Genomic DNA, 14,903 nt, shown 5'->3' with positions numbered 1-14,903 from the left:
GGTGTAGTTTTGGTGAGGCTGCGTTCACTGCAGCCTCAGGTTTCTTCTCTTGGCTGACAGGACGGGAATCTGACGTGGTCTCCTACTGTTGTAGTCCATCCGCCTCAAAGTCGGACGTATTGTTCATCCTGAGAAGCTTTTCTTCTCACCACAGTTGTAAAGAGCGGTCATCTGAGTAACTGTAGCCGTTCTGTCAGCTCCAACCAGTCTGGTCGTTCTCCTCTGACCTCTCTCATCAACGAGTCGTCTCCATCCACAGAACTGCTGCTCACTGGATGTTTAATTCTTTTTGGCTCTATTCTGAGTAAAAACTCTTAGAGACTGTTCTGTGAGAAAATCCCAGGAGATCAGCAGTTTCAGAAACACTCAAACCAGCCTGTCTGGCACTAATAATCATGCTACAGTCAAAGTCACTGAGATCACATTTTTTCCCTGTTCTGATGTTTGATGTGAACATTAACTGAAGCTCCTGGCCTGTATCTGCAGGATATTATACACTGCACTCCTGCCACGTGATTGGCTGACTGGGTAAGTGCATGAATGAGCAGGTGTACAGGTGTTCCTAAAAAAGTGCTCAGTGAGTGTATGTGTCAAGTCTATATTTTCCCGGAGCATTTCTGAAGCCTGAAATTCCCTTTAGAATGTATATGTATGTATATTTATTGACAATTGACTTAAAATTAATATTCAATATTAAATTACTAATTAGTCATAACACCACACATGGCTCATAAATGAGCTGCAGACAAGTTAAATATGCCAATAAAAGTTTATTGAGCTTATCATTATCATACTTTCTTACCACTGAAACTATATTTATCTTGTCAGTAATGGTCAGTTTTTCTTGCCAGAACACTAATAATCTGTCTTCAGCTTCCTCTGCTTTATGCCTTGTTCAATGAATACCTAACTGCTCTAAAACGTTTGAACAGGGTCAGAGCGGCCACCTTTGGAAAAAGTGGGCACAAACTGTCCAAATTAAGGCTGCACATTCTCCTTTCTCTCCAATGAACAATGGAGATTTGAAGCATGATTTCACCTTTGGGTGCCACTCAGAAATGTGTACAAACAGAGAAAGGAAAAGAATTTGAAAACTGATTTTGGCCTCATTTCTGATATGACTAAAAGCATAGAGCACATGAACAAGTCAGACAAATTATGTGTTTGTATCCAAGTAAGTATATGATATGTCATTTAAGCCCATGATAACTAATTCATTTTATTTAATTTTATTTAATTTTGTCTCATTTTATTTTATTTTATTTCATTTTATTTCGTTTTTTTAATCTTATGGACCACCTGGGAGCAGTGGAGAAAAGTAGTGAACACAACACTGATGTATCATCAGCTTTTATGTTGAACTTGTTCTCAAACAGCTGCTTATTTCCACATCCAGCAGCTACAGAGCAACATTATGATTCATCTGTAGTGGTGTTTGTGTAACCCGATGAATCAAAGGTCAGTACTCCCTCTCTTTTAGCTCTGGTTTTGGTCTCCACCTGCTTCTGAGGGAAACATCTGGCTCTGTAGCAGCTAAATGCTCCACTATGTTCACCAGCTGGTCTCTGGCTGAGTCTGTCTGCTGAGCAGGTAGTGGACGGTGACTTTTTACAGCTGTTTCTGTGAAAACAGCCGACTGCCCTCCTTTATTCACATGTATGAAGAAATGGCTTAATCTGAAAACCCTGAATCTTTTCATCTCATTCATTTCATCTCTATCATTTTAACCCCTAAAACGTAGCTGTGAACATAAAGTGCAGGTTTTGAGCAGCTGAATCTCACATTATAGAGTGGAAGAGAAAAATGTATCCTTCTCCAAGCTATGGTGTCTGCTTTTCAAAGATGCATCAGGTGCTGTCATCATTCACAGCATAGTGACTCGATCAGTGTCTCAGTGCAACATCGCTGGTCATACCATTCAGCTTGGTTAACAGGTAACGGGTCAATTGTGAGTTCATCCCAACACAGGCAAGTAGTCAGGTGCCTACTTGTGTGAAGTAAAGTGTTCCCACGTCCCCCGTTAGGACTGTTGTGCAGAGAGGTTTATGGGTTTTATCTCCTGCACTCTCTGTCTCTGTTACATGTCACGAACTTCATCTTCTTCATTTGTGATGATTATTGCCAGCACTAAAACAAGCTTATAGGGACATTACCAAATACCAAATGAACTAGTGTTCAGTGTGTTTACCGTTGTATTTTGGTATTTTAAATTAAATTTGCTATGGCTATTTCATAATGCGACCCCTAAACTTCCCCGTAGTGTACCATCCTGCCCTATCCCTTCCTTAGTCAACACTGCATCCTCTTAATCTCCTGAGCCTGACATACGACTGTAGACAAATGAACTAAATTAACAATTAAACCAGAGCCCGTGTCTTAAAGATGTGTGTCTGCTGAGCGCCTCAATCTTGCAAGATTAAATTAGGACTCCTTTACTGACAGAGATGAAAGCGTGCTCTTTGGAACACGCTCTCCTCTATGTAACTTGATATCCAGCTCAGACACGGCTTTTACACACTGCTGGGACTGATATCACAGCTTAGATGATGAATTTCACAGCGGTAAAAAATCAGAATTTAAACACAACTGCTGGTGTTTCAGCAGCGACTGCTGTACAGCAATTACACACTGGGCCTCGAAAGAATCAGCATTTTCAATGTAATGACTGCACACTGTAGACAAGCTGTCCGGATTCATTGCCATTCACACAAACAACAACACACACACACAGTGAGTGGCTGCCATCAGTATTCTAGACATACACTCTTTTTCCCTTCTGTCTCTCTCAGTCCTGCTTATTCTCTCTCTCCTCCCTTCCCTCTTCTCTTCTCTAATCCCTCAGTTTCCCCCCCTCTCCCTGTCTCTGCCTCTGCGTCTCTCTGCTACAGTAAGATGAAGATCAGTGTGTGTGTCACATCTTCTCTGTCCCAACGGAGAGCCAGTGTGTCTCTATATGCTCTCCCACACATACACACACACACACCCAGCATCCCGCAAGGTGTGTGTATAATCAGATTACTGGTTACTGAGGCTTTCTGTCAGCTGTCAATCACAGTGACTGTGGCTGAGCTCAAGGTCACACTGTGTGGGGATGAGGACAGACCCTGAACATTACATTTATTCAAAACCTATGCAACAGGTTGACAGATGTGTTTCAGGTGTGCATTGTGCAGACCAGCTCTGCTCACACCCACAGAATTCAAAATTCAATTCAAAATTTTGAAATTTCCAAAGTGTCCAAAGATAACAATAATAGACAGGGTGAATTGAAGGGAAATGCATATAGAACAACATAACAGACACATTGAATATTTCAGTTTGATGGAATGGTGCAGCCATACAAACATACTCCCGTGGTTATGAATATTTCACTCAGTGTAATCAGCAGATAACAGGTTGGATACTATATAGAGTAGATGTGAGGTTTCCATACAGTGAGGCATAGTGGTTTTGTTAGCGTTAAAGACACAACTGTGCGAGAGAACATTTCTTTCGGTTGTTTTTTTTCTGTAAGTCACACATCATGTGCTCTCCTCTGAGGAAGAAAAAATCACTACCCCAAAGGTATATTTGATACCTTTTGTCAGGGCTCAGCTGTCAATCAAAACCATTTTAAAAATTATATTATACCTTCCAATTAGATAACCTATTGAGAATACATCTGAAACTCAGTTTGACATTATTTTGATTGCAGAAACAGATTTTTTGATGGGATTTGGACTTGAATCAGTTCTTTTGGTTTGTGTATACTTGGAATCTCTACTACAACAGTCGTAAGCCGGAAAAGCGAAATGGATACCTACGTTATTAAAAAATGGTCTCAAAATTATTTGAGATATTCTATTCAATCAAATGCATATTAACTTTTTAGCCATGCAAGCTGCTTGGCTATAGGGATGGGCATGTTAGTTGGTCCACGACTGTGGTCCGGACTGAAACATCTATTACATGGCTTACAATGAAATGTTGACCATTCATGGTCTCCAAGGGATGAATCCTGATGAATTTGTTCATCCCCTGACTGTTTATCTAGTGCAGATCAAGGTTTTCAATTAGTCTGTGAAATATCTCTCTTAGACAGTTTTTCTCCCATCAACCTTCGCCAACTAACTCTACAGTGTCTTCATCTAAACCATCAACCTGTTTCTTAGACCCCATCCCAACTAGGCTGCTTAAGGAAGTTTTACCCTTAGCACCTCTTTACTAGATATAATCAATTAGTCTTTATTAACAGGCTATGTACTACAGTCCTTTAAAACAGCTGTAATTAAACCTCTTCATAAAAACCCACTCTTAATCCATACTTTTTAGCCAACTGTAGACCCATATCTGACCTCCCCTTTCCCTCTAAGATCCTTGAGAAAGCTGTAGCCAATCAGTTGTGTGACTTTCTACATGATAATAGTTTATTTGAGGATTTTCAGTCAGGATCTAGATGCATCATAGAACAGAGACAGCACTGGTGAAAGTTACAAATGACCTTCTTATTGCATCAGACAAAGGACTTGTCTCTGTACTTGTCTTGTTAGACTTTACTGCTGCATTTGATACCATTGACCAAGTCACCTATTACAGAGACTGGAACATTTACTTGGCTTTATGTCCTTTATCACCTAAAACAAACTTCAAGAACCTTTTCTCACCTACGTAACATTGCAAAAGTCAGGCCCATCCTGTTTTAAAAAGACAGGATGTTACTTCTAGGCTGGATTATTGTAATTCCTTATTATTAAGCGGTCCCAACAAATCTCTAAATACTCTCAAGCTGATCCAAAACACTGCAGTGTGAGTACTTACAGGAACTAGGAAAAGTGATCACATTTCTACTATATATCTTCTCTGTGCTGGCTCCCTGTAAAATCAAGAATAGAATTTAAAATCCTCCTCCTCACCTACAAAGCCCTTAATGGTCAGGAACCATCATATCTTAAAGAGCTCATAGAACCTATTACTAAACAAATATGGTCAATATAGTAAACATAATATCTGTTAAACAAAAGTATGCTAGCATTGTCATTGTGATTTCAGCTCTTAGCTGAAAGCACCACTGTGCCTTGGTACAGCCTCACCTAGCTGCTAGTGTGACCTTGGACTTTTTACTGAAATCACTACAAAGTCACTCCCCAATCTGGAGTGCATTGAAACCTGTGTGGACTTCAACTCAGGGATTAGGATTTAATCCCAAATAAAGGCTGAGTCTTTGTTTCACTATAGATTTTTTTTATGCTATTAAAATCAGATGGTTAAATAGCACTTCATTTGCCTTTTAGCTGTTCCATTGAATACTTACAGCATGTTTGTACCACGAAACAGTGTTTAGGTCAATATGTACACTGTTAATGAAATGATACATATAAAAATACAATCAAATGAATGTATTGTAGAGCAACACAATTTTTAGTTTCAACATTTTCAAAAAAGATGTTCAATTCAGGCCATCAGTGTTAAGTTGTTACATTTTTTACTTAATTTGTTCAAAATACAATACAGACTCCCAATATGCAGCCAAGTTTTGTTTAAAGGACCAGTTGTAGGATTTAGGGGGATCTATTGGCAGAAATAGGATATATTTTTCATAATTGTTTTTTCATCAGGGTATAATCACCTGAAACTAAGAATCGTTTTGTTATAGTTAGCTAAGAATGAGCCCCTCATATCTACATAGGAAGCGGGTCCTCTTCCACGGAGCCCGCCATGTTGCACCTCCATCTTTCTACAGTAGCCCAGATGCCACTAAATCCTACACACTGGTCCTTTAACACAAATAACTTTTTATATTATGTCTGGCTGAATTTGGCAACAAAAAATGTATCTAAACTGATGCACAAGACATCTAGAATATTTCTTTTTGAAAGGGATTTTGCAGCCTTTGATCTGAAGACTTTGGTTACTCTGTAAACATATACATTTAGTGAAGAGCTGGAAGAAAATTACACACAGTTTAGAGCTTATGATAGGGAAAATGGATTGGAGTTAGAAATACTGTACTACAAACCAACATTTGGGAAGCTGAACCCAGCCATGTTTGGCATTTGTTGCATGAAATTTGACTTTAATGATTAACTGATTATCAACATGGATGCAAATTTATGTTGATTGACTAACCGATTAAGCAAACATTGTTTCAGTATTGTTTTCCAGCTCATCATTTAGAGCTCTTCACATAGGTGTGCGCGACTTGTGAATTATACAACCAGCCGTTGCAGAGCCCAGTCTGGAGCTCACTGACAAGGCTTGAAAACTGATACCTGTTGTTAGAAAGTGGAGCTGCTCTGACTGGATCGGTGTGTGTGTTGTGAAATAAAAGGACTAATCCGACTGAACAAGCCATCAAAAGTTCATGCAGACATGCAAAAATATTGATGGTGTGTCTTGTCATCAGTTTCTTTCATTTGCTGTATGAGAAAAACATACTCTCCATTATCACGACGCCCTGATGTGTCATCTATGATGTGGCTGCTGCCGTTTTATTTGCCGTTATCTCAACATCAGTCTACGGGTGTAGGCATGGTTTCTGTTTACATCATGCAAAAGCTTTATTTCATAAGGAAGATACTCTGTTTTCGGCCAGGGATGATTAAGAGCTGATCTGCCCCTTAGTGGATATACCTTATAATCCTCCGGATAGACACAAAGAATGTGAGCAAGTATGTGAACAATGACTAATTTAGCAGCCATTGTCAACGCGTAACCGTCGGGCAAGAGATTGTGCCTCAGTGACCTTAGATTTCAGCCTGTCAGAAGGAGCATCATGGAAGTGGAAGAGTTAAAAACCAGACAAAACAACCAGATTTCAGCTATTAGCTCAAAGAGAACAAACGGGGTAACCAAATTGGAGAGGAGAAAGTGTCAGGTAGTCAAGGTGAAGCAGCAGTCAATGCCAAGAAACAAAAACCTGGAAGGCTGAAATTCTGAATAAAGAAAACGATCAGACAAAGAGCAAAAGTGTTATATGAATCCCTTGGTTTGATCACATGGCAAGACGGAAAGAAGAAGGCTGCTAACTGATGGAAACATGGGATGAATAAATATTCAAAACCTTGTTGTTGCAAATGTTTTCTTTAGAAGGAGATACTGTAGAGTCCCCATGTGTGTTACACCTCAAGGGTAAACAGTGTGTTTCGGTGAGCGACGCTTAACCTAACTCTTCCTCTCTTCTCTCGTGCAGCTGTTTTGAAGACGACGAGCCTCCGTGTGTTGAGGAAGTTGAATATTCCATAGACTGTCCCACTCTTAAAGGCACTGATCTGGATTCAGATGTCAATCGCAACATGGCCAGGGCTGATGATGAGGAGGATGGTGATGGCGATGACGAAGGGCACAGGGGAGCAAAACAGCGGCGAAGCAGCATCGGCCAATCGCAGCAGTCAAGCATGAGGAGCCGCCTATTCCCTCACCTGATGAGCCAGGCATCCATCGAGACGCTCAGTGAGAAAAGAAACTCGTGTAATGCAGCGAGCATCGCCAATGGACAAATGACAAGTTAAAGGAATATTTCTACATTTTTTCTACATTTTGATTTGTTACTTCAGATAGAGATGAGACCCTCGGCTTTTCTCAAAAAGGGTTTCTAAGCATTGTAAGCTTTCCTCCATGAAACATAGCAGCCCTTTTGTATCTGAATGACTACAACTGCAATAATTATTTGCCAAGTTCAGTGCAAAATCTGCAGTTTTGATTTATGACTCAAAGAGAAATTACTTCTTTGCAGCACAACACAGGGAGACCAATGGGAAAAATGATGCTCACCACTACAGGTGTTGCAGAGATTTGTGAATAAAAATAATGATAAATTCAATGAAACAATCAATAAAACATTTAACTTTAAGGCCCATTCGCTAATTATTAGCATTCAACCTAAAATTAATTGTATAACAAAATAATCTCAAGTGAACGTCCACTTACTGACTTTTCCTGAACTTTTCAGCTGCATCTAATGGTCTTCATCCGTGAACGGAGGTATCTTTTGCGTGTGGATCTTTAGTCATGTGGTGGAAGGTGGTGGCTATACGGGCAGGGATGGTTCAAAGATGGTTTCTGGTGGTGGATGTGATGACACCTGAGCCAGTTCCATCTGCTGATGAAGGCTCTGATGTGTAGCTGAATATTAAAACGATCAAAGAACAACAAAAGAAACAAGTAGTAAATGGACTTAGAGTTAGGATTAATTTGCTACCCATATTTATCTCAAGCTAAAGAATAAACTTTGAGGATTATTTGAAGAGCGGCGCATTTCAAGTCTCTTCTTTGCTGATTCAGCAGAATGACAAACTTTGTTTAATTTCCATCACAAAAGTCTGAAAGTCTATATGACCTCCTATAGACAAACACTGTAATATCACAAATCTTTTACAGACAGTGAGAATTTCAGTCAGACCTCAGTCTGAACTCGCGTGAAGCGTGTAACTTGGGTCTCAGTGCGGACACCTAACAATGCTATCATCGCATTTTTGAAAAGCCGTTTAACAGACTGCGGTTTCAAAAAGTGAAGGATGGAAACCAGCCTCTACAGTAAACAATTCATTAGCATCTGCTCACGGCTGCAGTACAATAAACAATCATGAACACAATGAATCTTTTCCTGTAAGAATTCATACATACATACTACAGCACATGCTGCATGCTACATGCTAACTACCTTCTGTCTCCTAAGAAAGTGGCTCCCATTAAATTTCCATTTTTACCAGCTAACCTTTCGTCATAAACCAAATTGCAAACCTTAGAGGGCCATTCTACAGAATTTGTTCAAAGTCAGAGTTGGAAACATCTTGAAATAAATGTGTCTTTTCCCCCAAACTTTGACTGTATGTAAATTGTATAATGTCCAAGGTACACTTTTCCAGTAACTGTACAATTTATTCTCATACTGTATTTTCAGAAAATTTCTTTCCTCTCCATAAAAATTGGTCACTACCGAAACACAACAATTTTAATATGATGAAGACGGGTTATTCACCTATTCAGATTTTGTTTACATCTACCTTGTGAATATGTTTTTTGCTATTTTATCAAAACGTTTTTTACTGGTAAATCAATAACACCTACAGTTTTAACATTTTTTTTAAGTGTAATTTATGAGATTCATTGTAATCCAATCTTTCTTTGTAAGGGGCATAAAATTGTAGGACATTATATTTAAAGTCACGGATTCTTTAGTTATAATATACATTGAAACAAACACTATCATAAGGTGATAACTCAATATACTTCATTTTTGAAAAAACATCCCGTGTTTCAGTCGTGTCTGCACATTTTCGGTACTGACAGAAATGTTTTGGTAGTGACCACAAAATTTTGTTTGCCACGGATGAATCAGACAGTCAACATTGTATGTTAATAAAAATAACTAATAACTCATTAATGTAGCACATATGCAGCCAGACAGATAATTCACGGATACTCTTCAACTTTCTTTCTTCCCTTCATCTCTCATTTCTTTCTCTTTACTTTCTTAGCTATTCCTGGTCCTTCACTGGGTCATCCTTCGACCTTTGTATTCTCTTGTGTCTCTGCTCCATTTTTTTTTTTTTTTTTTTTTTTTTTTTGGGCATGTTGGGGTTTTATGTCTTTCTCCTTGTATAAACTAACCATAGAAATTAATATCACATATGAGTCAATAGTACTTATTAGAAAGTCTGAGTCTGACTTAACCTGCCCAAAACTTTTGTTTTTAAGTACAGCGACAGTCTCTAATTGCAGATTGTCTTTCCGGCGTATTTTTATTCACTTGTGTCTGTGCTAGCTGCACTCATGTAACATACTGACTTAAAGGTGCAGTCTACGTAATCCAATACATTTTTGTCAAATTCAGTGAATATCTCCGGATGGTCCTCCAGTTGACCACTCTGTGTGTGCGCTCAAAAACACTGTGGTGTAAATGGGAAACAAAGTGGCTCGGACCAAACCATACACTATTCCAGACAATCAACATGTTGCCTCAGGAGCACAGAAGGGAGGGGTGTAATTTGATTGGCTGTAGAGCTGAATTCAATGGCCTTTCGCTAAAATTGCGGACTGCAACTTTAAGTAAGTGTTATATTTCAGCTTGTATTCAACCCACATCACATTACAGAATTTTAACTGACATTGAGTTTATACTAAAATACATTTGAATTGCATAACTGTGCTCAAATTTTGTTTATTTCCCCCAAATAAAGGATGAATTGTTCCTTTTTGTCACTACCAAAGCAATCATGTCACAACCAAGACCTCCCCACACAATTTGGTCGTGAAAATTTTGGCTGTGATAATTTTTTATAATTCTGAGCCTAACTGAAAGATGCTAGTCAGCACATGGTTAGCTAGCACAGTTCTGAACAGTTGCACACACATGAAAACTACATTTTCTGCAATAACACCTGAAAAGGGTTGCTTAGTTCAGAAAATAGGTGTTTGGTAGTGACAGTCCTTGAAGTTGCACATTGAAGATTTTCAGACTTTTGAACATATTTTCTATAAAGTGATGATACTTATCTACTCAGCATGCAGCCAAGAGAGAGACACACACAGGCAGACGTCCTCATCAAAAATGTAAGGGTGTGGCTAAAATTAGTCTAAGCCTATGGACTAAAATTTACACTGTTTTGGTAATGACATTAAAATGCGAGACAACAATTATTTAAATAAAACTTAATGATGTACAAAGAAAATATAAAATAAATATGTTTTTTTTTACTTTCAATATAATGAAAAAGATCTTTTTAAAAACAACGCTGGAAAATTTACCACAATTTCTTTCAGTATCATCATTCCCGTAAGGAGTTAGGGTTTGAGACAGCTACCTCCCAGTTGAAAGTAGCCCATAAATGATGATTTCACATACATTAAGCTTACTGCTGTCCCCTATATTATTCTGGGTTTCAAAAGATAACAGAAGGATCTTAGTAAACATCTAAGATTTGCATACTTAAATGCTTTTTAGATGTGTTTTATGGTTGCGGGACAGCAGTTTGCACCAGTTTGGTAGAATGGCCCTAGATTGACCGTGGTGTGTATTTTGTTTGTTTTTGTCAGAAGAAAATTAATTAAATTTGGTTTATTTATGTCTGTGTGCACAGAAAGTGGATTATTTAGATTTACTGAACATTTATACAATCATAGTGTAGTACTTTGGTTGTTAGTGGTCTGTAATCACTTGGATTATTCTTGCTGTGAAAGACTTTTAAATCCACTTGCTTGTATTAAATGACAAGAGTGTTGGAGACTTTAGAAAAAAAAAATCCACATTGGTTGTTTGCTCAAAAAGGTTTAAATGACCAATGTTTATATTCAACACCAAAGCAGCATGGTTTTCCTTTAGGGCATTGTGTCCTAAGGGTGTAATCCTCTATACACCCCTTTCACATGCACATCTGTATACTCTCCATAGAAAAAGGTACCCTTACGAGTTTTCACATAAAAACTCAATACGTCCTTTCAACAACTGTAACACGCCCACTTGAGTGGGCGTGTTACAGTTACAGTGACAGTGACCGTAAATTCTATCTGGCCATCATTCAATACAAGGCTCTAAATTCAACATTGAACCGAAAAATTCAATAGGTGTCCCATTTCAGCAGGGCAGTGCTGACCTCTTTTGTTTTTGACACCACGCAGCACAAGACAAAGTGGATTGTTGTTGTCCCACTGGCGGTGGGTACTAAGGATGATGAAGTCAGTCAATCAGTGTGTTTCTGTTGTTGTTGGTATCTGGCCAGATTGGTTTCAACATTTTTACAGATATTTGTTATATTCATTCCCCAGGGGATGATTCTTATTATGTTGACCCCCAGACTTTCCCTTTAGTGCCACCATCCGACAAAATATTCCTTTGACCAACACTTTAGTCAAAAGGTACACTTCTGTTAAATTTGCTATGGACATCGTTGGTTCCTAGAGGATGAATCTTAATGTTTAGGTGGACCCCTTGCCACTAACAAGCCAAAAAGTCGACATGTATGCAAGAAAATTATACAAAGCTCAAGGCCAGATTTCCATGAAAAATATACCCACTTTCTTTCCAGAGGCTGAAGCCTTTTCATTTTGGGCACTCAATGAGCTTTCCTCTGTTGCCACCCTGAGGACAAAGTCTCAGTTTATCACCTGTAATGTACAGTGTAAGGCAGATTGTATAAAATGTGCTGAGCATGATCATGCTCCCCAAGGGATAAACCCACGGGATATTTCTTGCTCCATAACTTTTCTTCTGACTTCACTCTGAGGCCAAACTTCAGCCTTTCAGTAGCGGGACACCCGATCTGTGTTCTTGTTATGTTGTAAATCAGTGCATAACCCTATTGTTTCATTCCCAGGATAAAAAAAAAAGGATAATATTACTACTACTACTACTAATAATAATAATAATAAGTTTAAGGGACATTCTCAGGCTTGTTTGAATGTTAAACGCTTAAACTTGAAACAAAAATCTGTTTAAGGCTCCTGCCTTATAAACACCATATCCTGAATAAGACTTTAGACTATCAATTATAACAATGAATGTTTACACGCTTGTAGTTGTATTCAGTGACATGTCTGCGGACCGGGACCAGGCTGCTGTTACTGCTGTGGTGGCCAGTCAGGCTGCTGTAGGGAACTAAAGAAAGCCTGGTCCCAGCATTCCACACGGAGACAATCCTGCGCTCTAGTTTCGTGTGTGAAGAGAAGAGCTTTATGCAAGGACATATTCCGCTTAACTCCAAGCTTTTTGGCAAACACAAGATAAAATGTATAATTTGAAAAGTACAACAGCAGTACAAGAAAACAAGAATTCTAACTGTAATCCCTAAAAAGCTTACTCTGTCACTGTTTCAGAGTTTTGCCCACCTGCAGTGAGAAAGGAGGGAGCATTAATCCAGGCCAAACCGTGGTGCTCATTGAAAGATACTGTAAGCATACAAATAGGTAGTTCTACTATATAACAGCTGATTTTTTTGCATGAAATGTGTATATGACATAATCTAGTGTGGTGCTGTAATCTTGTTCAGTGTGAACATTCAGTGTGAAAGATTTGTGCAACAGGTATATTTATGTGTTATAAGCTAGATTTTATAAGACACATGTATAATGTGAGGCACCCAGAATAAACTCTGTGGAGAATCTTAGTCATCCCGATCATGGTATTTTTAAGCGCTATATGAAGGCAACTGGACTTGCTTGAAGTTCTTGAAGTTTCACCTCTCAACTGAAAGGCTTTTTAATTTCTAACTGACTGCTGGGGAGTCCCAGGCATTTCACCACTTGCAGGGTTGGAAGCAATCTACGTCAAACTGGAACGACTCTCACTAAACACCCTTTAACACCATGACTCACGGGACCCTAACAACTCACATGATGCGGGTCAACGACTCTCAAGGTGTTAACAACCCTACAAGTGGTTCAACGCCTGGGACTCCCCACCAGTCAGTTCGAACTGAAGAAGCCTCTTGGATGAGAGGTGACACATCGTCAAGAACCTCAAGCAAGGCCGGTTTACTTTGTATAGCACTTAAAAATATGTAAAATAAATGTGTTTGTATTGTAGACCAGATATGAAGTTTGCTCTCAAAACAGTAAAACTTTGAATAAAGAAATATGACATGTTTTGTTCATTTTATTGTCACTGCTTGAAAACACCACTTTCACCACTCGCAGTGTTCATTTTAACAAAAACCATTCAACTTTTTTTTTTCAATGACAAACAAAAGATACTGACAAAACATACTAAAAGAAAAGCTGACTAAAAGTCAAATTAATGAGTTCACATAAATGGAATTTGAAAATAGAAACTTCAGCATATCGCTATATACGTCAATCAACAAATAAAGAGGAGGTGAAATTGGAATTGGAAACAGTGGTTGACAAAGACAATCTCACCGAATGATCAAAAAACAAAACAAAACAACAACAACAACTGTGGCATGTCGAAAAGTTTGGGCACTCTATAAACCGCCCCTTTGGCAGCTATCACAGCTTCCAAACATTTTTGGTAGCAGCTAAAAGTCTTTCTGTTCCGGACTGATGAATTTTCAGCCCTTCCTGCAGATCACTTCATGTTCTGAGATATTTTAATCAGTCTTGCACACACAGCCAGTTGGAGATTCAGGTTCAGGTGGAGTATGACCTGGAAGCAGTGTGCTTAAAGAGCGCAAAGCAGTAAATGTCAGAACAGCGCCGCAAGTTGGTTGATGTGGCGGATGCTGCTACTGCAGCAGGCCTCATTAGTGTAGTTGTCAGTATCTCTGCCTATCATGCGGGGTCCTGTCGCGTGCAGGTGGAACACAGTGGCAGCCAATGAAACTGCAGCTTTTTTGACATTGTCCAAGGTGCAGAACTACGCTCTCATCCAGCTGAGTTTTCACCTGAATATTTATGTATTAATTATTTGGAATTGGATTTCATTCCCAGTTGGATTAAAGCTTGTGATCAATGATAAACAGCTATTTTCATTCAATAAATATAAATCCTACTTTGTTATTCACTTTTCTTATGATTATCATTAGACTGTAGTGAAAATTCCTTGTCTAGATAAGCCCTGTGCTTAGAGGCAGTGCACTATGGAGGACCGCAGCTGTCACAGAAATTGTAATAAAGAATTTCAGTTAGTTTATTGATAACTAATTGTAAAATAAAAAGTTGAAAATAAATTTGTTTACAAATTAATTTAGTTATCTATGAATAAATAGACTAAATTACAAAGTAATTCCTTATTTGATATTTTAATGGGCAATAAAAAGAGGAAATATAGATATAATTTACAAATGAAATATTATTTAATGTGTAAATGTGTAAATAGTTCAAATTAAAAAAAAGGATTTAAAAAAACAACATAAAATTGACAATAAGTACATGATTTAAATATACGTAGATGAATTCATAAATAAATAATGGAAATTAAAAATCTGTTTAAAAAAAAAGTTGAAAAAGAGAAATAAATAACTGGATTCACA

General features: G+C 38.3%; 1 protein-coding gene across 1 annotated transcript in view; it reads left to right on the top strand.

Annotated features, from left to right (window-relative positions):
* Positions 1 to 7,487, top strand: part of LOC120792788 (cytosolic carboxypeptidase 4) — a 161,927-nt gene extending 154,440 nt beyond the window's left edge. The window contains exon 29 of the mRNA XM_040132123.1: positions 7,169 to 7,487. Coding sequence (XP_039988057.1) covers positions 7,169 to 7,487 — 319 coding nt within the window. The remainder of the gene's footprint in view (positions 1 to 7,168) is intronic.
* The last annotated feature ends 7,416 nt before the right edge of the window (positions 7,488 to 14,903 follow it).

The sequence above is a fragment of the Xiphias gladius genome, chromosome 8, assembly GCF_016859285.1.
Source record: "Xiphias gladius isolate SHS-SW01 ecotype Sanya breed wild chromosome 8, ASM1685928v1, whole genome shotgun sequence".
NCBI classification, from domain to species: Eukaryota; Metazoa; Chordata; class Actinopteri; order Istiophoriformes; family Xiphiidae; genus Xiphias; species Xiphias gladius.
Note: the sequence above shows the minus strand (reverse complement) of the source record. Positions and strands in the feature narration are given on the sequence as shown.